A 23,750-nucleotide genomic window follows, 5' to 3' on the forward strand; every position below is an offset into this window, starting at 1 on the left:
GTTTACAAGATACAGTTTACAGTATAACATTACAGTTTACAATAACAGTTGATGAAACCAGGCACACTCTCAGATACAAGTTTACAAAAGGATTACAAATACAGAATATTGGTTTACAGATAGAACAGTTTTATGTAACTAAAACTACTTTTCATATACATCAGAAAATATAGGATTTTCTGGAACAGTTTACATATTCAAGAAACAGAAAACATTCTTTCCAACATAAATACTTATGTACTCACTCAACTTTATGTTGATACTATCTTTTCAAATTACTTGTATTCTCAGGGAACCAGTAGACAGGTACTCCCCGAGCTTTTGAGAAGATGGAGCTATTTATGTCTTGTCTTCTTCTTTTGTATAAACTATTTGATTTCAGTATGCTATGATGAAACACATGTAAATACTTATACTTTTTTTAAATACAGTGGTTGTTTGTACTCTGATTACTATAATGCATGTGTTGTGATACTACAAATGAAGTCCTCCACCCCTGGACGTTTCCGCCGTCTGGTTTGAGGGTGTGACAATATCCATAATAAGTTAAACCATAATTCATGGTCCCTTTTAAGTACTTGAATACTCTACTCACAGCTTACCAATAATGTGTACTAGGATTACTAGTATATCTACTAATCCTTCCCACAGCATATGCTATATCAGGCCTAGTACTAATCATGGCATACATTAGACAACCAATAGCCCTAGAATATTCAAGTTGAGACACTGGAGATCCTTTATTAGGTAGAAGCTTGAGACTAGGATCTATAGGAGTGCTAACAGGAGAACAATTCTCAAAGTTAAACTTTTTCAATATCTTCTCAATGTAATGAGATTGAGAAATTGAAATCCCATTGTTTCCTTTTCTAATTCTTATGCCAAGAATTACCTCAGCCTTCCCCATGTCTTTCATGTCAAAACTAGATGATAAGAATTTATTGGTTTTATCAACTTCACCTTGATCAGTACCAAATATTAACATATCATCAACATATAGACAAATTATAACTCCTTTACCAGAAGAATCAAATTTGCTATATACACATTTGTCAGCCTGGTTTAATGCAAAACCATTAGACAATATCACATCATCAAACTTTTGATGCCATTGTTTTGGTGCTTGTTTCAAACCATATAATGATTTCTTCAACTTACACACCTTATGTTCATTACCAGGCATCACAAACCCTTCAAGTTGTTTCATGTAAATTTCCTCATCTAAGTCACCATTCAAGAATGCAGTTTTCACATCCATTTGGTGAATCACAAGATTATGTATAGCTGTAAGAGCTAACAATAATCTAATTGTGGAAATTCTAGCAACAGGAGCATAAGTATTAAAGAAGTCAATGCCTTCCTTTTGCCTAAAGCTTTGGATAACCAATCTGGCTTTTTACTTATCAATTGTGCCATCCACCTTCATTTTCCTTTTGAGGATCCACTTACTTCCCAATGCCTTGCAACCAGGAGGTAAATTAGACAATACCCAAGTATTGTTATGCATGATAGTATCAATTTCATCCTGAATTGCTTCTTTCTAGAAATGAACATCCCTAGAAGCCATAGCTTCACTAAAAGTCTTTGGATCCTCCTCAATATTAAAACAATATTGATGTTGACATATAGTCTCATTCCTTGTTCCTTCAACCAGATAAAGTTGAAAATCAGATCCAAAAGACTTAGCTTTTCTAGCTCTTGTGCTTTTCCTAGGTTCAGGTACAGAACTTGCACCACCATAAACATCCTCAACTTGAGTAGTATTCTTGCTGGAAGATTGATGAATCATGTCCCTTGGTCTAGGTATAGATGTAAATCTTTCTTCATCAAAGATAGCATCTCTTGACTCTATCACTGTGTTTACAGACACAGAGTCATTAGATTCTAAAACATAGAATCTATATGCTTTGGAATGCCCAGCATATCCAATAAAGATACAATCTACACCTCTCTCACCCAATGTTTTCCTTTTAGGTTCAGTGAGCCTTACAACTGCTCTACAACCCCAAACTTTGAGATAACGCAAATTGGGTACCTTTTTACACCAAAGTTCATAAGGAGTATTCTTACTCCTTTTATTTGGAGTTCTGTTCAAGATGTAACATGCAGTTAACATTGCCTCACCCCAAAACCCTTCACTTAAACCAGAGTATGACAAAAGTCATATTCATCCTTTCAGCTACACCATTTTTTTGTGGTGTATATGGAGCTATGGTTTGATGTATTATTCCAGTTGATTCAAAATAATCTGGATCATAATACTCACCACCTCTATCAGTACGCAATACTTTTATTAATTCATTTTTATGAAGCTCAACTTGTTTTTTATAAATTTTAAATTTATCAAGTGCTTCATCCTTAGAATGTAGCAAATAGACAAAACAATATCTAGATGCATCATCAATAAAAGTAACAACATACTTTTTGTTTTCAAGGGAAGGTGTTGCATGGAAATCACATAAATCACTATGTATAAGATCCAACACCTTGCTTTCCCTAACAACATCTTTGAAAGGTTTTCTAGTGATTTTAGTTAGCATGCATGTTTTACATTTTTCATTATTTTGCATATCAAAAGCAGGAATTAAACTCATTTCAGACATGTCTTTTAATCTCTTGTAATGAATGTGTCCTAGTCTAGCATGCCATAATTCATATTTATTAAAATTATTGCTAGTACTAATAGAAGCCATGCAAACATAATTATCAATAGAGAATAATTAATATTAAGCCTAATCATTCCATGACATACATATCCAAATCCCATAAAAGAACCATGTCTTGACAAGATATACTTGTCACTTTCTAATACTTTTTTGTAACCACAATTATTTAATATAATTTCAGACACAAGATTCTTACGAATCCCTGGAACATATAAAACGTTGTTCAAACACAAATATTTCCCAGAAGTAAAGATAAGTAAAACAGATCCTAGTCCCTTGATTGGTTCAGTTGCAACATTTCCCATCTTCACAACAGATCCATCATCAATTGGTTGAAAGTCCTTGAACCAATATAGATCTTTGCAAATGTGACTTGTTGCTCCCGAATCAACCCACCATGCAACATTATCATCCTGCACATAAAGTGCTTCAGAAATCACAGAAATATTATTCTGAATATATTTAGAATTCTGCATGAAATCAAAAGTCTGACTTTGTTGCTTTTTTGGATCCTTGGATCCACTTGGTCAAACACCATCCTTGTTCACTTTACGAAAACGACAATCTTTCTTGAAGTGACCCGGTTTGTTATAATTCCAACACACCACTTTAGCCTTCTTATTGGAAGACTTGTCATCCTTTCCTTTAAACTTCCTTTTTCCGTTAGACTTCTTTTGATTCTTTGATCCTTCTCCATCCACCATGTTCACAGAAGAGGAACCAACTTGGTTCTTGCCTTTGGGATTATTATCAAGTTCTTGAGTCCTTAAGGACTCTTCAATCCGTAAATGGCTTCCAAGTTGAGTCAAAGTCAATTCCTCTTTGTTATGTTTCAGATTGTGATTAAAATCCTTCCAAGTAGGGGGCAGTTTGTCAATGATCACAGCCACAGAAATGGCTTCATCCATTTTCAGACTGTGTTGAGCAAACTGTCCCAAAATCCTTAACATTTCATGGAATTGTTCCATAACAGGCCTAGAGTCAACCATCTTGTAACCCATAAAGTTACTGACAAGAAACTTCTTGCTAGAAGCATCTTCAGCCATGTACTTGGATTCAAGAGAATGCCACAATTCTTTTGTAGATTCGAAATTTTGATAGATATCAAAAAGAGAGTCAGACATACCATTGAGAATATGACCACGACATATGTAATCATCATTTTCCCACTTTGATATCCTTCTTGTTGCCTCCAAAGGTTCATCTTCAACAGCATCTGGTAAGACAGGTATGGGTGTACTCAGAACATACACCACTTTCAGAGTAGTAAGGAGAAAGTGCATCTTTTTCTGCCATCTACGAAAATCTTGCCCTTCAAATTTGTTCAATTTGTCAAACTTGCTTGTCATATCCTTCACAGAATCGCCACTTGCCATAATCATAGAATACTTCAATTTTTGTTAGAAAAAGGGGATGAACAGATTGCTTGGATTCTCTGAAAGTCGTGAATCACTATCAAATTGAAGTATTTTGATGGTACAGATCGAACACTCAATTGGATGAAATTCAGAGATACGAAATCAGAGAATGTATGTGAAATGTTCTTCAAAAGATGTACCAGAAAAATGACCAAGACGGCTATATGATTATTGTCTAAAAACTATCACTAGACAGTTACAAACTGTCATAAAAAACTACCAAACCTATCATTAAACGGATCTCAGGGAAAAAGGGTCAACTTTCTAAAAATAGGATTTTTGATGCATTTTTTAATATAGCAACATAGTACAAATAAAAAATTTACGCGCTGATGTGGTAGCTTGACCCCAGTCAGGGGCTCTGCCCCTTAGACCCCGCTAGGGGCTGCCGCCCCTGCGACCCTGCTCCCAGGGGCGCTGCCCCCAGACCCTCGTTCGTTTAGGGGATTCGCCCCTAAATAACAGTGTACTTTGAATCTTGAAAAACTTGAACAAGTGTGCACTCCTACACCCTCCTAACTTGTTCAATATTCAACAATATCACTTTTTGTCAACAAATTTAATCCTATTACACTTAAATAATATTGATGATATAAAATCACCAACAGGAAGTAGTGAGTTGTATGATTGATGACTGTCTGTATTATGGGGCTACTTGATCCTTGATTATTTATATATCGATATATGGTGGTAGTGGGTTGAGATGGTCCTGGTTTGTGTTGTAGGCCAAGATACCCGGTGCGGCCCGGATGTAAGCTGTAGGTATGGAGGCTCGGGAATAGCGGTTGGGTTGAGGCGATAGGCCAACAAACCCTGGGTATTCCAGCCCGATGGCTGATTGGACCCGTTGCATGTTGGCATTCCAGTCGGAGGACTGATTGGGCCTCGGCATTGCAATCTGATGATTGTGGGACGTTATGTATGCTTGTATGTTTATCGTATGGGGTATTTTAGGGAAAGACTCACTAAGCTTTATGCTTACCCAATTGTATGTGTTTTTTAGGTTTTATCGGTGATCATAGGAAGGCGAAGGCGGGACTGTACACACTCATCAGCAGCATTGAGGATTCCAGATTTCTTAAATTACTCTGATTTTCAATAAATGTGTTTTGGAATAAATGGTTTTCTTAATAATGGATTTATAATTGGGAAGTTTTACTTTAATAAAACGAAAATTTTTGGTTGTGAAAATGGGACGTTACAATGCCTTTTGTGATTTATGGCCTATAGAGTGTTACCACACGAATGTTGCTTGCTCTATGCTTTGTGGGACTCTTATTGATGTGATTTAACTAATAAACGAATATCTTAAGTTACATGTTGTGAAAGTTAAATAATCTTCAGGTGATTGATTTGGCCCTATTGCATAGCTCTTGTCTGAGTGTAACCATTCTTGGGTTAGGTCTTTTGGTTGAAAGATTATTTAAGTTTTGTTGCATGTAATTGTAATCATGAAGTAGTTAGCTGACATTTGAAGGAGTCCTTCAGTAGTTGGCGGAAGGGTGGGGTGGGGATGCTAGGAGAGCCTAGGAATTGCCTTAGGGGAATTGGTGCGATGTTTATCGGTGTGTATTCATTTGAGAGCGGGTATATGTGATTGGACTGGACGGTAGTGGACATGAGTAGTTACTTAGAGGATCCGAAACAATTATTAAGGAAAATATGGGTAGGTGTGGAAGGTAGTATTGGGCTCGTACTACTGAAAGCACATGATCCATACTCAAATCGAGGAAAATTTCGGGGATTATAAGGAGTTGATTGAGGGTAGATTGTATTGTTTGGCACCATCATTCATTGCAGTGCGTTTCCGTCTTTATCAGTTTATCGATTATGGTTTTTTAGGCTGAGGATGGGCCTATTAATTGTTTCAGCCTTAGTGTCCATGTCATTTTAGGTTTGAGTGGTGCAAACCTAGGTGAGTTAGTTGATTTTGAGGTCTTGAGGGCCTTGTTCAAGGTAGTTCCAGTTGAGTCGTGGGACTCAAGAAGGAAGCCATTATGATGATCGACTCGAGGATTACAGTCGGAGGCTAAGTGATTCACAGATGGATTAAGATGTCACTATCTACGAAGAGGGTTATGTTCTTCTAGCTTTCCACGTTTAAAGGAAAGAGAGAGTAGACATGTGATTTTCAGAGTTGGGGTGTAGACCTAACATGGGACTGTATAGTTGCGGTTTTTTGCGGCAGGTATAGCAGTTTGGGAATGCACAAGAGGATTTTCGTGGTATGGTTGACATGAGATGAGATCAAAGGCCTGCTTTCTTCGAGTATAGTTAGGCCGGGTTCTAGTTGATTGTTCCAGGTGATCAGGGGAAGTGAATCGGGAGCGACAACTTTTGTTGTCTTTGATGTATCCCGACTATGAGAATGATACCCCTTGTAATTATGAACGATTCTCTCGATGAATTGATGGTTGGGGATTATAGGTGAGGGTTGTGGTAGTTTATTTGTTTCTAGATAGAGAATTGGTGCTACGAATGGACTGTCAGAATTATTGCTTGGGCATCTGCATGTGATTCTTGATGTTAGGGTGATTATGATTGGGAAGTTTCCGAGATCTCCACCTGAGATTTGGAATCTCTTTGATGTTGTTGGTCTTTATCTGGAGGATCATCTTGCGTTGTGTTATTCATTTCAAGAGTCAGGGGTGCCATGTATCTGGTTGAGCCGGTTTGGGATTTGGTTTGTTACGATGTCAGTCAATGGTAGTTTGAACCCTAAGAAGGGGAGAATTGGGTATTTCTGCTTGGAGGATCATCGATCTGCTAGAGTTTATGGTTTTAGAATAATGGATCCCAGGAATCAGTGGTTCGGGTATTGGAGACTTTGGTTCAAGATTTGGTCAAGACAAGGGTGCAAAGCAAGTTGTCATCAGATGTATGTGCTCAGGAATGCATGAGTGGTCTTCACGGAAGGAAGTTGTTGGACAAGTAGCTCGTTGTATCTAGTGACTCCTTTTCGGAATTTCGATGAGTAGGTCAAGAGGCATTTGGGTCACTCAGGTTGAGTATCAGTTGTTAAGGAATTTGTCAGCTCGTTGTATAGATTCCAATCTACAGTCTAGGATGGGAAGTTGTTTATTGGTCAATAAACTTCAAAGTTTGGTATGGGTAGTTCCTCATGTGCTTGTTCAGTAGTGTATTGGGTCATTGGATTAGTTGTCAATGCATTCTCAATCATTGGTCATTTCTTTCATCGTCAATAGCTAAGGTTTTTTGAAAGTTTCGAGCTATATCAGTTGAAGTTCAATGGATACGTCAACCTATCTTCAAATATTATACGTTTTATATTTTGGTTTTTGGATCGGGTTTGGCAGCTGTTTGGTTATTGGGAGTTCGGATGCGGAGCGGTGTTGTTTAGTTTTTCAGGTATGACTTTGGATCTACACAGATTCCAATTTTGGCATGTCGTTCGTATTTGGATTAATCTAGCTTGGGTTTTAGCAACATTTCAAGATAAATTTGGAAGTTTTATCGAGTTAGTTACGTATTGGTGGGATCTGTTCAATTTCAATCAAGGTGTGGGATCTTGTTTCGGTCGTTCATGAGGATGTTTCTGTTAACGGTTGAGGTTCGTAATTTTGTTAGGTCTACTGGTACTTCACCCTTTGTGTAAGGTTGTGACGAAGAAAGAAAGCAGTAAATCTAGGGTTGGTTATGTGTTTTCCCTTGGGGGTGTATATTGTAGTAGTGCATCAAATATGGTCATGAGGGGTGTATATGGACTGAGTAATATAGAATGAGAACACTTGGTTCGAATTATTGGCATGGTTATTATTTGGTTTATAGCCTTTAAATTGGAACACGTGTACGACCGCTTATCTTATTCTCTGGTTGCGTGCGACCATGTTTTCGTCTGATTTTGCGTTGGTAGTAGCATGTTCAGTGAAAGGAATTATGCTTTATAGAAAAGTATGTCTCGTCTTGTGTTTAGAGGGATATTGATTGGGTTACTGCAAGTCGGTGGGTTGATGGTTTAGTACCTATATGCATCTGTGGTGTTGGTCGTCGGTCTTAAGGACAGTGATGGAATGACGACAAGGTTGGCGTCGTACCGTGAGCTTATCATTCTAGTGGTTAGAGGGTGTCACGATGTATCATGAACCAATGGTTGTATGACTCATATGGGTGGGTCTCAATAGTCATTTGATGGAGACTCTTTGGTCTTAGATTGTTAGTATTATTGGCATGATTGGTTGTAGGGACATTTCAGGGAGCCGGAAGGCTCAGTGACCAACTGGTTGAGTTTATGTGGATTTTAAAAGTTTGTTTTGTTTGATTCAATAGTTGTGTATCGGATGTCACTTCTTGAATGTTGCATTTGTGGGTCTCTTCTTTCTTAGGGGCTATTATTATGAGTTGGTTACCAGATATGGGGTTTGGATCTAAAACTGTGGGTCCACACATGCATGTTTCCCTCCAACTCATCCAAAAATCAAAACGTAAGACGGTCTAAAGGTTGACATTCCTTCTTCCGGGTCAGTCAAGAAATTCACAGGTGCCTCTTTCTTGACATAAACTCCGACAAGCTTAAATATGTCAAACAAAACATTCTTAACCATATTATGCCTATATTTGAACCCCGAGAGTTCTTTACAGTGAACTGCATGCTCTCCAAAAGAGTCCAAACATGCCTTGCGATACATCAGACATATCTCGTCAGCTAGGAATATTGGAATCATGAGCCGATATTTAAGGATTGTACGATACTCCACATAAGACATATGTTGGCAAAACTCATCTATAGGGATAACTAGAAAAAAAATCTTAAACATGTGGTGTACGTAAGCACTGAAAAACCGCTTTGGCCGAGCCGAAAGAAAAAAAAAATGAGTTAAACCGTTAAGTTGAAAAATGACTCTAAAATTTTGACCATTTTTATCCTTATTTTTTTAAAGTCTCAATCGACAATTTGAGTTTGGTCATTCTTGCATTGGTGTGGTGAAAGTCTTGTTCTTGTATATGACAAATGGCTGATCCTGTAGATAAATTACTTTTCCGAAAAGCCCAATTGTTTATATCGGCCCAATACTTCGATTACTCCCCTCTTTCGCCATCTCTCTCGATTGAATCGGGGAAGTCATGGGATACGTACTCAGGGTGAGGTTCGCTTCGTTCTTCGCCGGCGCTGCGGTGGCTTCAGCCGGTGGATTCTATTTTCTTCACAAGGATTACAAGGTCGCTCATCAATCTATGTCTCAACAGGTATTCTCTTTCCCTTTTCCTCTACTTTGTGTACCAATTAGTCCCATTACTACCGGTGGTGTATCCCGAATGCGTTATCGTCTTTATTTCGAATTGACTGAGTGATTCTCTCAGTTTTACAACAGTAATTGATAAATGTTGGTGCTATTATGCTGTGATTCGATATAAAACGCACAAAATCAGAACCCTAGGTAACCGATCAGCATGCCCTTTCCATACATGAACCACGATTAAATTGGATTGACAGTATGTTATGTGGAGTAGGAAAACGATTTAGTTTTTGTGGGCAACCATTGAGTTTTATCTTGCAGCATGCCCTAGATTATATATTTGAAAAACATGGGGTTTACATGCTTATAGGCTAAATGAATATGCTTATAGATCTATCAACCTTCTTTTCTTGAGCTGCACTTTTTAAATAAAAGCATGCTTTCATTAATTTCAGAAGTTTATGCTATACATTTAGCAACGAATAAAAGCTTTTGGAGGAGGTAGAAAGACAAAAATCCTTATTATTGTTTGAAATCTTGAGTCTAGAGTTCCATGGCATTTTAGGGATTGTTTCTTACTTTCTTTATCCCTCCCATTTGATAAAATGTAGCTGTATTATGAAACTTCCATTTTTGTTCTTAAGTAAACCTTGCTACATGCATACAAGTGCATTGCTGGAAACTTATTCACTAGTGGGAGCTTTAATATTGATGTCTTTAAGGAACTTGTTGTATAGAAATACTCTTTAGCATTTGGACCCCACTTTTTGTGCTTTGGTATTTATTTTTTATTAGGTGTATAAAAACTTATTTAGTGTTAATATCTGTGTTGTAAAAAGTACATATATCTAATTACAACATTGTTCCTAAAGTTGTAACAAAGTATTATATCCATGGTGATGTAGATTAATGACTTTTATAAATCTCTGGATGGACGCATCTCTTCTTTGGAAAATCTAAAAGAAATAGAAGCAATGAAACCGGTTGAAGGTGCAGAATAAGGAAGTCAAAGAGTCTTTGGTAGTTCCAAGCATCTGGTTTGACTCAAAATTTACTGAATGTTGTAGTGCAAGCCCTTTTTTTTTTTTTTTTTTTTTTGTCTTAGTTAATAACAAATGTGGATTGACTATTGAGATGGATGACTTCCAGTCAATTTGAAGGATTTTACTGCATAATTATCACTTATTTCTGTAATTAAAGATGGATTGTAATTTGTAGCAATACAAAAGATAGAACAATCCATGTGGTATGAAGTGTGATGGGATATGGCATATATGACCCACCAATAGGGCAACATATGGTGCCTTTTCTTTCCAGCCATTAAAAGCATAAACATATGCTTTATCCATTTGAATGAGATAGTTTGCTATTCATTCTCATCCATCAAAGAAATGCAATCAGTAACTTCGATTTTTTATCCTTTTTGGTAGATTAGTTACAAAAAAGTAAGTAAGAAGTAACTATCAAAAACTCCTTATTTGAATCAATAAATGCTTATGAAATCTTTTTATTTAAACACTAAAAACTTCTTATTATGGATGTCAAAAGCAACCCCAAACACCTTCCTATATCTAGATCTCAAAATTACAAAGATTACTATTACAAAAATCATCTCGTGCTCTAGTTCTTTCACTTGATACATATTCCCAGAACAAGAAGAAGAATACCATTGACATCTACAAATAGGTTATACCCATTTCTCTCGTTTTGATCGGGATGGTGAAGATCTATGGTGGTGTTAATCAATTTCAGTTAGGTTTCCTTACAACCATAATTATCATTGCCAGTTTCCCACCGTAAAATTCATCATAGACACTGCCCCTCCTCCTACACCCTAGCAGGCTACCACCACTCACATACATTATTTGGATATTTATGTACCCCACACAAGCGAGGGCTAGAGAATTTCCATTTTCTTTAAAAAAAACATGTATAAAATTAGCGTTGACAAAGAGGGGTATTACAGCTCCTATTGCATCGTGTTTTTTGTTTATGTTTTATACAAAATGTATAAAATTAGCGTTGACAAAGAGGGGTATTACAGCTCCTATTGCATCGTGTTTTTTGTTTATGTTTTATACAAATCCGTTGAAGGGGAAGAGAATTTATATTTATTCTTCGTTTTAAACCAAAAAAATTTCGTCTCACCATAATTAAATAAAAATATGGGTTTGCCGTAAGAAGATGAAGATGAAGAAGAATGAACAAGATTTACACGTTCATTCATCTTCCATCTTCCGGATTTTTTTATTTTATTTATTTATTTATTTTAATAATTTATGTTTGATATGTGTTCTTCTTTGGAATTAATATTTGATTTAAAAAAGTAAAAAGGCTCCTACCAAATTCGCTAGAGAAGATTACTTCAACAAAGACGATAGCTCCCTTGAAGTGCTTTTTCATGTTTGAAAATAAATAAATAATTAAGTGGTTGATTTTGGTTAATCGGGGACGAATGAGAATGTTAGGGACAAAATCTTCTCCAATAGGATGGGGTGGAAATAGAGGGGATATTTTACGGGAGAAATAACTATATGACATGCCACAAAAACTAGTTACCTGCTATAACAGATGACTGTGGTCAATAATCGTAAAATCGTCTTATCATTAGAGTCTAATTTAACAAATTTTGAACTTTTAGATCCAAATGTATACATCCATATAGTTCTATGGCCAGTTATATCAATAGTCCATATATATACATAAGTAATACGATTTCTCCATTCCTCCTAATTTAGCCGAAAAGCATATCATGAGAATCAAACGCATGCAACTTTGTTGGAAGCGTAGCCATTACAGTATGGTTGCCCCGGCCGGCATGGATTGTGGCTTAATAAATTAATATATGATTCTTAGCATTACTCATTTATTTATTCTGTCCAAATTAAGTCGGAATAGCCGCATAAATAAAGTGGTAACGACTTAACGTATCAATTTTATTAAGTTAAAAAGAAACTGCCTTTTACTATGGTTTTATATACCATTCATCACAACCCCTACACGTGCTGAGAAATTGCTAGCGTACGTCTAATTTTAATTCAATTTACTTGCATTTTCGACACCATTAAGAACTGCATATATCAAGTCCTGAAAACCGTAGCAGGATACGGGTAACAATCAAAGAAGATGTAGACGTGAAGTGAAGGGGATATATATGCAGGATTTAGGTAAGGTGCTCTCCACAACTAAGAGTGATGATGAGTGAGTGTGTCACTAGATAAAGATAGAAGAGCATGTGATGTCTCCTTTTCCTTTTAACAATCGCCATCCATGACATAGGTCCCTCCTTCAAGAAAGGTAGCTAGCCAGGTATAAAAGGAAATTTTTTATTTTTATAAATAAATTGAAAAGAAAAAAGGGTATTTAATCTTGCATAAGAAAAGAAGTCGATGGAAGGGGAGATGATGGTAACGATGATGACAATCAATGGAAGAACAGCAACCTTCCATGAAAAAGATCATTCTTTCTCCACTCTCATACCTATCCCTATCCCTACCCCTACCCCTACCCCAGCCCCAACCTGGAAACTGTACGAAAATCCATTCTATAGTTGTCCTCAAAACCACCATCAAAATCAAGAAAAGAAAGAACAAGAACAAGAGCTAGAAGTGGGTCAGAAGAAGCAACTCCATCTTCTTCATTTGCCTGTTTCCACTCGTAAGATTGCAACATCTTTCTGGGATCTTACATTCATCAAGCCATTCATGGATTCAGAGCTCGACACTGCACGAGCACAGATCATGGAGCTCAAAGCACATCTTGAGAACGAACGAAAAGCTCGTAAAAAGGCCGAGTCTATCAACAAAAAGCTGACAAAGGAGCTGAAAGGAAAGGAAGCATTGGAGAAAGTATGCGAAGAGCTTGCAGCGGAGGTGTCATGTAGTAAGGCTGAGATAAGCAGGTTAAAGATAGACATGGAAGAGGAGAGGAAGATGTTGCGTGTGGCTGAAGTATTGAGAGAGGAAAGGGTCCAGATGAAGCTCAGTGACGCAAAAATCATGTTAGAAGAAAGGATATCGGAATTGGAAATCACCAAAATGATCCACAAGAAGAATGATGGAGATCGTCATCGGGAACAAAAAGAGCAGAATAAATGCCTTGTTCTTTCGAAAGAGAACCGCAATGTCATATCTGAAAAATCACTGAAATTAAAAGGTAGAAAGGTGTCATTAGAGCCCGAAAACCCTCACATAAAACGTGGAATCCGAGGGTTTGTGGAATTCCCGCGAGTGGTTAAGGCGATCGGGTCAAGAGGCAGACACTTGGGTACAAAATTGGAATGCCAGAAGGCTCAACTGATGATACTTCTAAAACAGAAGACACAAATCCAGTCCAACAATCTAATCATGAGTTAAGTGGATTATTACTTGACTACATTAATATTAATATTCTTTTTCCTTCTTATAAACAATTATTGATGTGGTTTGTGTTGATTAAGTAATAATCCCTAAACTTATCGCAAGATTCAAGTAAACGGGTGTGATTGTTTTCATGTGTTATGTTAAAGATTTGATAGTAAATGGATATGGTGTTTGTGATATTGATGGAGTGTTTGTTTGTAAAATTATATTCGTTTCAAATGGTGGTAATGATTTAAGGACCATGGGCACATGCTTCACTTTAACCTCAATTTTAAGTGGGCCTATCTTCATTATGATTTGTATTTTTTTAAGATTTTTTTTCAATATTTTTAAGGTGTCCTTACGAGTCTTCAGTTTAAAATGAGTCCTCACCTGATCCTGTTTATATATATATATATATATATATATATATATATATATATATATATATATATATATATATATATATATATATATATATATATATATATATATGGTTGAGATCCGTTGAGAACTCATAGTTTCCCGAGAACCTGAGAACTAAAGGTGGAGCGTTAAATCAAAATTAATTCATTAAGGGCATGATCGTCATCTTACCGATCTAATTAAATGTTTAATTTCTTTTTCTTATTGGAAATATTAATAAAAAGTTCTAAAAATTAACATAATAAATCAAATTTCGGATTTTTTTAAAAAAAATAATTTTCAATTTTTTTTAAAAAAAATGGAGATTTTTTTATTTTTTAATTGAAAAAAAAATATTTTTTAAAAAAAACTGCAATTTAAAAAAAAAACTGCATTTTAAAAAAAAAACTGCATTTTTTTCAAAACCAAAACTGCAATTTTTTCAAAAAAACTGTAATTTTATTAAAAAAAATGTATTAAAAAAAACAGTAATTTTTTCAAAAAAGCTGCAATTTTTTTTTAAAAAGTAAATTTTTAAAAATCAATAAATTAAAAAAAAAAACTGGAATATTTAAAAAAAAAAACTCTAATTTTTTTAACAAAAAAATCAACCTTTTTTATGCATATATGTATATTTTTCAAGTACATGTATATATCTTTCTTATACTATAATATTCGTAAGTAAACATATAAAAAAATCCATTTATATTTAATAATATATAAACACAATAATACGAGTATTTTATTCGATACAAAATAAAATACAAAAAAACCAAAAAATACAACAAAATTTCAAAGCGTTTTTATGTCTTTGTGTTCTATATTTTCTTTAATTTATCATTTTTCATCTCTTCAATGTTTTCCACAAATTCTTCCAAATATACAAGAAAAAAAATGATTAATGCAAGAAAACTCACAAAAATACATGTGTGCATATAGACGTAATTTATATGTGGTTCACTAATGATTTATATGCGAATCACATGTAATTCATATGAAATTTACTTGTGAGTTACATGTGGTTAGCATGCGAATTACATGTGAATCACATGTAATTCATATGTGATTCACTTGTGATTTACTGTGAATTACATGTGAATCACATGTAATTCATATGTGAATCACTTGTGAATTACATGTGATTTATATGTAAATTACATATGTATCACATGTAACTCATATGTGATTCACTTGTGATTTACATGTGAATTACATGTGATTTACATGTGAATCACATGTAATTCATATGTGAATCACTTGTGATTTACTTGTGAATTACATATGATTCACTTGTGATTTACATGTGAATCACATATAACTCATATGTTATTGCTAAAATGAAACAAATTAAAATAAACTATATGGTTAGAAAAATAAATAATTAATATGATTCACATGTGAATCACAAGTGATTCACATGTGAATCACAAGTGATTCACATGTGAATCACAAGTGATTCATGAAGCTTAATATAAAAGCAATTAAAATCAACTATATGGTTAGAAAAAAATAATTAATTCACATAATTTACATGTGATTCACATGTAAATCACAAATGATTCACATGTGTCACAAGTGATTCACATGTAAATCTCTTTATTCATCATCATTTTTCTATATAAAATTTTTGATATTATGTGAGAATTACCTGAAATCCAAGAAATCTGCAATTGTAGAAAGCTCTCACGACTATAGTTTGATAGGAACCTGAATGGAAAAATCTGAATGATATTTGTGACACATCACACATACATTATAAGTGTATCTTGAAGGAATAAATCTTTCTTGAAATGAGGCCTTGACACCTGTCATAAAGAGTAGGGTTTCAAACAATTCTGCAAAAAAAAAAGTTATTTTTAACCTTTTATAGTAATCTTTAGCTAGTTTTAAGGTTTACCTGGTAAAAGAATGGGCTTTGTCTTTCAACAGCTAAAACAAAATCATATTTGGAAAAGCTTTGAGTTCCTTCATTATATAAAGTTTCTGAAAATTCACTTGAGGAAGCACGTGACATGTCATACTCATAGGGTTCATTAGGGTATAATTTGTTCCATGTTTCTTCTGTTTCCTTTCTTGATGTTCTTTGATTAATAGAAGAGACAACATTAGAGTTGTCAAGAATACTTCCGTAGAATTTTTCATAATCTGATTTGTATCCAACCTGTAAAAAAATATATCAAGAACATAAAGTTTTTTACAGAAATTATCATTGGAAAAATGAGTATTTGTTTCATAATCATATACCAGATTAAGTCCGTGACAATGCCAAATCCATTCACAATCAAGAGGAACAACTAAAGGTCCATCAGTGATTTTAGACTCTGAATGTTTAGCAAGAAATGGAAGCCAACATGCATTGTACCTGAAATTAGTTTTTTTTCATTAAATTATAAGTTTTTATTACTAAAAAAGTAATAATCAATTGAGTTACCTATAGATTGCCCATTGCAATGTCTAGCCTTGATAAAGCCAACAGTTTCTGTCTACAACTGCAAGAAATTGCAGCTAAAGCTTAGCACAGTCAAAAGATCTTCACTGATAAAGATACTATGTGTTGCATTCCATTCAGACTCCTGTTCTGTGTCCATTTTGATACACACCTAGAAATCAAGATGAATACAAGTAAGAAATCTATTGGTTTTTTTCAATATAAGATGAGTGTTGCTACCAATGTGAAAAACTCTAAAAGAGCCCCACCAAATCCAAAAATAGGCCTGTAACTACAATTAAGATAAGAACAGATCAAAATTATCTTACAAACCACTTCTTCTTTACTTATGACATAAAGCATGACTTAACAGAGAAAGTAAATGTGGATTTCCAAGTTAACTTCTAATACAATATTCAAGATTAGAGAACGAAAATAGAAAACAAGCAACAGTAGTTACAAATATGAGAATAAATGAAGAACACTTATCATTTTCTCCTTCTGTTATCTAATCAGTAGTTGGCGCAACGACAGGGGAAGAAGAGAGATCTCGATCGTAATGGAGTAGTCCGATGATGATAGAGAAACAAGGGAGAACGGATGTGCAATAATAGCGGACAAACCGATTCAAAATCAAAGCATCTTCAGTGGAGTTTTTTCTATGAAGAACGTGAGATCAAGGAGTGTGGCGGTTGACAGAGGTAGAGGTGGCCGGTGAAGGGAGGAGGGAGGCGATCGACGACGAATGATGGAGGAGGTTGGAGGCTATTCGACGGAGGTGAGTCGTCAGAGGATGGATCGTAGGTTTAAGCGAGAGAGGAAAACAGGTAGGATAGATAGAGAGATGAAAATTTATTTTATCAGATATTAGATTTAATAAATTATTTAATTATACTTTTATTCCTATAATACCCCTGACTGAATTAATTAAGATACGCCTCCTTCTTTTTTTGTCTACTTATTTACAAAAATGCCACCTTGCATCTCGACCCTTCCTTTTTTTGATCCAACGTTCCACCTTTAGTTCTCGGGTTCTCGGGAAACTTTGAGTTCTCAAATGATCCTTCTTCTTCTCTCTCTCTCTCTCTCTCTCTCTCTCTCTCTATATATATATATATATATATATATATATATATATATATAGGGTCCGGTTGCAGTGAGGACTCAAAAAATAGTGAAGACTGTGAGGACAATTCTCCACCACTTATTTCGTCAATGACACAAACGTCAAACTCAAATACTTGGATGTGGTGCGTTCGCATGCAACCGACGTCCATGTTAACTAATACCGAGTCGATGATTTAATCTTGTGCGACGAACGTCCATGAAACGTTATTTAAGTGAGTTTATTATTTTTTTTTAATTTTTTTTCGTTAAAAAAATTAAATACATATATGCTCGATTTTAATGTTTTTTTATTATTTATTATTTTTATTTTTTACTAAACTACTTTTTATTTTCTCGTTTATTTTTTTCATTTATTTTTTAAATATCTTACTACATATTTGAAGGTACTACTGTTTTTCTTTATTTTTGTTATTATTATTATTATTATTATTATTATTATTATTTTTTAAACTAAATATTGGTTTGAGTTTTTACTGTTTACCAATTATAAAATTTTAAATAAGAAGAATATTATGGATCAAAATATTTTTCGTTCATACTTTTTTTGAATCATATTACTTTGAGATCATAAAATTTTGAATTAAATTATTTTGAATCGTAGTATTTTGAATCAAATCATTTTTGAATCATATGATTTTTTTTATCAATAACATATTCAATTAAATATAATTTTTTGTTAAAAAAAATAAATATATAGATCATTATATATTTTGAATCATAAAAATATAATTAAGAATTATAAAATAATTGAGTCGAAATATTTTTAGATAATAAAAAATTAAGGATCATAAATAAGTTGAATCAAACGCTTTTTTTTAATCATAAATGTTTTAAATCGGCACATTTTGGATAATATTATATTTAATATAGTTTTTTTAAATTAATATTTCTTAAAATTAAAAATAAATACTTTAAAAACTTATTTTTGAAAATTTATTTTTAGAAAGTTAGTAGTATATTGAGTAGAAGTATCTTTTAAATTTTTATGATTTTAGAGAAATTTTTTTCTAAATTTTTTTATAAAAATTAAAAATAAAAAATATTTTTTTTTCAAAATTTTATTATTGTTTTCATTTTATAGAGAATTAAATTTTAATAAAATTAGTTCTTTCAAATTTTTTTTTTCAAAGAAAAAAAAAAGTTACGCAAACAAAACTAAACGGAAAAAAAAAACCCACTTAATGGGAAGATGACACGTGTCCAGATGTTTGGTAGCTTTGGCGCGTCCAGCGCGTATTCTTAGACGACGTGAGCTCCTTTCCCATTTACATTCTTACCCTCAAATATTACAAAAATTATCCATTTTTTCTGAGAACTACATAATTGCACCCTTATTTTTTAAATTTATTTATTTTTAGCCTATTAAATCTTACCCATTAATATTTAGCAATAAGCAGCTTAAATTTATCTTCAAGTCTTCATCAAAATTGAAGTCCTCACCCGATGCAACTTATATATATATATATATATATATATATATATATATATATATATATATATATATATATATATATATATATATTAGCCGTTTACCTGTACTAAGCGTCGGGTACGAATAATTTCTTTCAAAATTTAGTTTGTAGAGGCAATTGGTTTTTTGCGCAAAAACTTTATTACATCTAAACAAAATGAAATTAATAAAAAAATAAAATGAAAAGTTTGGATTTTTTACAAATGTACATGAACATAGTTTTTTGATGTATAAACTTTATTGTTGTTGAATTGCATTTTAGAGTTTAAACCACAAACCACATCATAAAATGTGGCCTAAGAATATTACATCGCGCACCAGAAAATTATAAGTTGCATTTTGTGATGCGGTGTGGTGCCTTTTGAACCTCCCTTAAAAGAAAATATTTGTTTGATCTTGTTTCGTTTGATCCATAATTATGTTTTAAAAAAAAAATATGTCCCCGTATACGATTTTATAAGCTCAAATACTCATCGTGATCAAAGGGCTTCTAGCCCAACGGTACCGGGTGTTACCCTCACTCCTAGAGGCTGAGGGTTCAAGTCTCATTGGAGACATAAATGATATTAAGTGTAATTTAAGAGGAGTGTAGATTTGCCGTTCTAAAAAAAATACTCATCATGAAAATTCATACAAATACTTTTTGAGTTAATGTATGTCGAAAGTTTAACATGGATCCGTTGCTTCAAGCTCTTAACAAACAAACAATAACATCAATGGAATCACACTCCAAAAAATAATAATAATTTTTGAGATGTTTTTTTATTATAAAAATTGTTTCGTTGTATCATATTTTAAATCTTGTTACAATTGAATAGAAATTTGATTGCCAAAAAAAAACTCAAAAATTATTGTAAAAAAATATATATTACTAAAAAAAATCGTACCTATACAAAAGTACAATGTAATGTGGTTAGGGGTGTTATTTGGTCAGTTTTTTCAATGTTCGGTTTAATCGGTTTGATTTTTTTGGTTTTTTTATATTTTAAAATTAACCATAACCAAATGAAATAAACTTTGATTTAATCAATTTTGGTTAATTTAGTTACGGTTTATTTGGTTAGGTGTTTCGATAAAACTGAATAAAATTTCGTATTTAACAATAAATTTTAAACTAAAATAAAAATAACATACTAAATTTTACCAAATGAAAACAAATACACTAATAAATAATATATTATATTCAATCTCTCATGATATGTTGTCTTGAAGTATTGATGTAGCCATAAAAGTTGTAGAGACGGGATAATATAGTTTTAATCGTATATGAAGAGAAAATAACTGACCGAAGGTTAATTGACATTTGACATTTTGACTAATTAATTGTTGTTTTTTAATACAATATATAAGCAATTGTAAACTTATAATGGTTAATAATTAAATAATGAGTTACGAAAATAATTTTTAGTAAATATCTATTAATTTAAATATACAATGTTAATTTATAGATATAACCTATAAAAATATATATTAATTAAATAGCTTATTCGGTTTAACCAAAATCATCAAAACTTAACCAAAACCAAACCAAATAAGGTATCCTTATTCGGTTAACCAAACCAAATTAACCGAATAATCAAATAATCCGAACCAAATAAATCAAACATCATTTAGTTCGGTTCGGTTATTTGGTTATTCAGTTTTTTGTCACAACCCTAAATGTGGTCAAGTCCACAGAAGCTGAAACTATGTGTAGATAGCATCATCATATTCCTTGAGCTGAATGCCAACCTACCATATCCATATGTCACTCTTGCATGTAATGTGTGTTGAGATAAATTACTATGAATACATATCACAAGATTTGTAATCGTTATTATCTATTTTGATGGATTTTATAGTTCTTTGAGAATAATTATGAATATACATAAGTGAAATGAAAGTATATTCAATTAAAGATAAAAACAAAGGACTACGTTGAAGGAATTAGATGGAAAACTCATGTGGTAGTTAGCTATGGTAAAAAGTGATGGAACTGGAAGTGAACCTGCAATTATGATAAATATTACTTGCTTTTAAAAAAAAAAATTAAGAAACAAAGTATTTAATGTTTCATTTAAAGATATAATGACGAAAGTAAATGACATTACCAAAACAGAATATGTGTTTTGAAAGGTTGCTGCTAATAAGACACCCCTTAGACACCCTATCATCATTTTTATAAAAAGTCAACCTATAATCAACTCCTTGTAATCATTTTTTTCGGAAACAATGCAATTACAACCAATAAAATATTTCAAAAATTAATTAGGGTTGTCTAAATGGTAAAATGGAGTTTCTTTTTAGCCAACCCCGTTTTGAAACAATAAATTTTTTCTTACATTTCTTTTAAAATAAAACTAAAGTAAGAATTAACTCGGGCCAAAGACAGGAGCTGTCTTCGAACCTAAATGGTCGTTACACCTACATGTCCCAACAATTGGCGTTACACCAAGGTTTTTGCAAATCAAACGCATGAAAATATAAACACCATATATTTAAGTATAAATTATCAATACGTTATAATCATTAAAAAATTATGACAAAAGATTAAAATATCACCAAAAATAGCAACTTAATTTCAATTATTCATTCATTTCAACATCCTTTCTTCATTTGATTGTAAGTGAAGCCATAAAGCACTTAGTTGATTCTTGCTTTAGACCAATAGACCTGCAACAACCAAAAACACAACACAGGTGAAGAAGATGAACCCCTTTTCTAATATTTTATTTGTATAAAAAAACCAATATCAATGATGGTTCTAGAAAGGAATCAAAGGATGGGTGATTGAAAAGAAACAAAACAAAAGAGTAAATGTGGGGTATTGGCTATGGTTCTCTAATATTCCACAGAAGAGTAAATGCAACTAATGTCCAAATTTATGTTATCAAGATTGAATTGAAAGAATGGAATGAGTTGCAAAATGATCTGTATTCATTAAATTGATCAATTGACATACAGACTCATTATATATACAAGAAGGAAAGAAGCTTAACAAATTAACTGTTGCTAACGACCTAACTAACAGAAATCAAACTAAATTACTAAAATGCCATTTGTTATTTCTAACACCCCCCTCAATCTGGAGGGTGCGAAAGAAAACTCAGATTGCCAACTGCTTCCTTATGCTTTTATACCAGATAAAGACTTGGTGAAAACATCTGCAAATTGGTTATTGGTCGAAACATGAGATAGGTAAATGAGTCCTTCTTGTAGTTTTTGACGAACATAGTGGCAGTCAACTTCAATATGCTTAGTACGCTCGTGATAAACTGGATTCTTTGCAATATATATAGCAGCCAAGCTGTCACACTTCAAAGGAACTGGTTGAAGATTAGGAACTTGTAGATCATGAAAAAGCCTTGTTAACCACGCTAATTCAGCACATACGCGCCTCATTGATCTGTACTCTGCTTCAGCTGACGACAAAGAAATGGTAACCTGCTTCTTTGACTTCCAAGAAATAGGAGTACCTCCAAAAAGAACAAAGAAACCACTAACTGATCTACGAGTTGCTGGACATGAAGCCCAATCAGAGTCACAATACGCCTCAATATTGAATGTTGGCTTGTCATTGAAATATAATCCTCGATGAATAGTTCCTTTGAGATATTGTAGAACATGTAAAGCAGCTTGAAAGTGACTTTGGGCAGGTTTTTGATTAAACTGACTGAGATACTGAATTGTGAAAGATAAATCTGGCCTTGTATGTAAAAGGTAATTAAGCTTTCCCACAAGTTGTCTATATTGTGCAACATCTTCTAGTAATTGTGCTTCATGAGAATGTCCATTAAACTTTGAAGGCAATGGTGTGGCAGCAGGAACACAATCACTGATGGAATATAAAGCAAGAAGTTCTTTAATAAACTTTTGTTGGTGAACAACTATACCAGAAGAAATGTGATTAAATTCTAAGCCAAGAAAATAACCAATGTTGCCAAGATCTTTTATCTTAAAAGTATCATCTAAAAACTTCTTAAGGGCTGCAATTTCTTCTGAATCATTTCCAGTGATTAGAATATCATCAACGTAGACAACAACAATTATAATGAGATCATTAGTATGCTTGAGGAAAAGTGAATGATCATTTTGAGAGTGTTTATACCCTTTAGTATATAAGGCAGAAGAGAGTTTGGCATACCACTAACGAGAAGCTTGTTTCAAGCCATAAAGAGACTTGTTTAACTTGCAAACTAATGTAGAAGACCCAACGTCTAAACCAGGAGGAATCTTCATGTATACCTCTTCATGAAGCTCTCCGTGAAGGAAAGCATTGTTCACATCAAATTGTTGTATTGGCCACCCTCTTTTGACAGCAACAGAAATAAGACACCTGATAGTGGTAAACTTCACAACAGGAGAAAATGTCTCATGATAATCTATTCCTTCCTTTTGTGTAAAACCTTTGGCAACTAAATGGGCCTTGTATCGTTCTATAGTGCCATCAGCCTTGTACTTAAGCTTGTAAACCCATTTGCAGGATATAGGACGTTTACCCTTAGGAAGTTTAACAACAGTCCAAGTATTATTATGATGCAGTGCTGTTAATTCCTTTTGCATAGCATCCTCCCAATTAGGATTTCCTTTTGCTTGATTGTAAAACATAGGCTCAGTCTCATAAGAAATTGCATTGAATGCAAGGGTAAAATGGTCATTTGATGGAATAGAATAGTTTGAAGTATTCTGAAGGATACAAAGATTAGTGATAGTATGAGAG

At 33.4% G+C, this 23,750-nt stretch overlaps 2 protein-coding genes across 2 annotated transcripts; both read left to right on the plus strand.

The window, feature by feature from the left end:
- The first annotated feature begins 9,110 nt into the window (after window positions 1–9,110).
- LOC145118927 (ABC transporter A family protein) lies at window positions 9,111–10,454 on the plus strand. Its single transcript, XM_079054585.1, has 2 exons — window positions 9,111–9,289; window positions 10,185–10,454. Exons 1-2 carry the CDS (start codon window positions 9,167–9,169, stop codon window positions 10,278–10,280), a joined length of 219 nt encoding a protein of 72 aa, XP_078910711.1. The 5' UTR covers window positions 9,111–9,166; the 3' UTR covers window positions 10,281–10,454.
- A 1,928-nt stretch (window positions 10,455–12,382) lies between these two features.
- Window positions 12,383–13,819, plus strand: LOC145118728 (protein BRANCHLESS TRICHOME-like). Its single transcript, XM_079054413.1, has one exon. The coding sequence runs from the start codon at window positions 12,669–12,671 to the stop codon at window positions 13,632–13,634; it is 966 nt and encodes a 321-aa protein (XP_078910539.1). The 5' UTR covers window positions 12,383–12,668; the 3' UTR covers window positions 13,635–13,819.
- Window positions 13,820–23,750: the final 9,931 nt, after the last annotated feature.

Source organism: Lactuca virosa, chromosome 6, assembly GCF_052849685.1.
Source record: "Lactuca virosa cultivar CGN04683 chromosome 6, Lactuca_virosa_CGN04683_v6, whole genome shotgun sequence".
Classification (NCBI taxonomy): Eukaryota; Viridiplantae; Streptophyta; class Magnoliopsida; order Asterales; family Asteraceae; genus Lactuca; species Lactuca virosa.

Bases quoted from the DNA above. Each gene is read 5' to 3' on its own strand.
- LOC145118728 (XM_079054413.1), top strand. From the start codon at position 12,669: ATGGAAGGGGAGATGATGGTAACGATGATGACAATCAATGGAAGAACA.
- LOC145118927 (XM_079054585.1), top strand. From the start codon at position 9,167: ATGGGATACGTACTCAGGGTGAGGTTCGCTTCGTTCTTCGCCGGCGCT. The intron at 9,290-10,184 runs GTATTCTCTTTC...ATGGTGATGTAG, and splicing joins ATCAATCTATGTCTCAACAG to ATTAATGACTTTTATAAATC.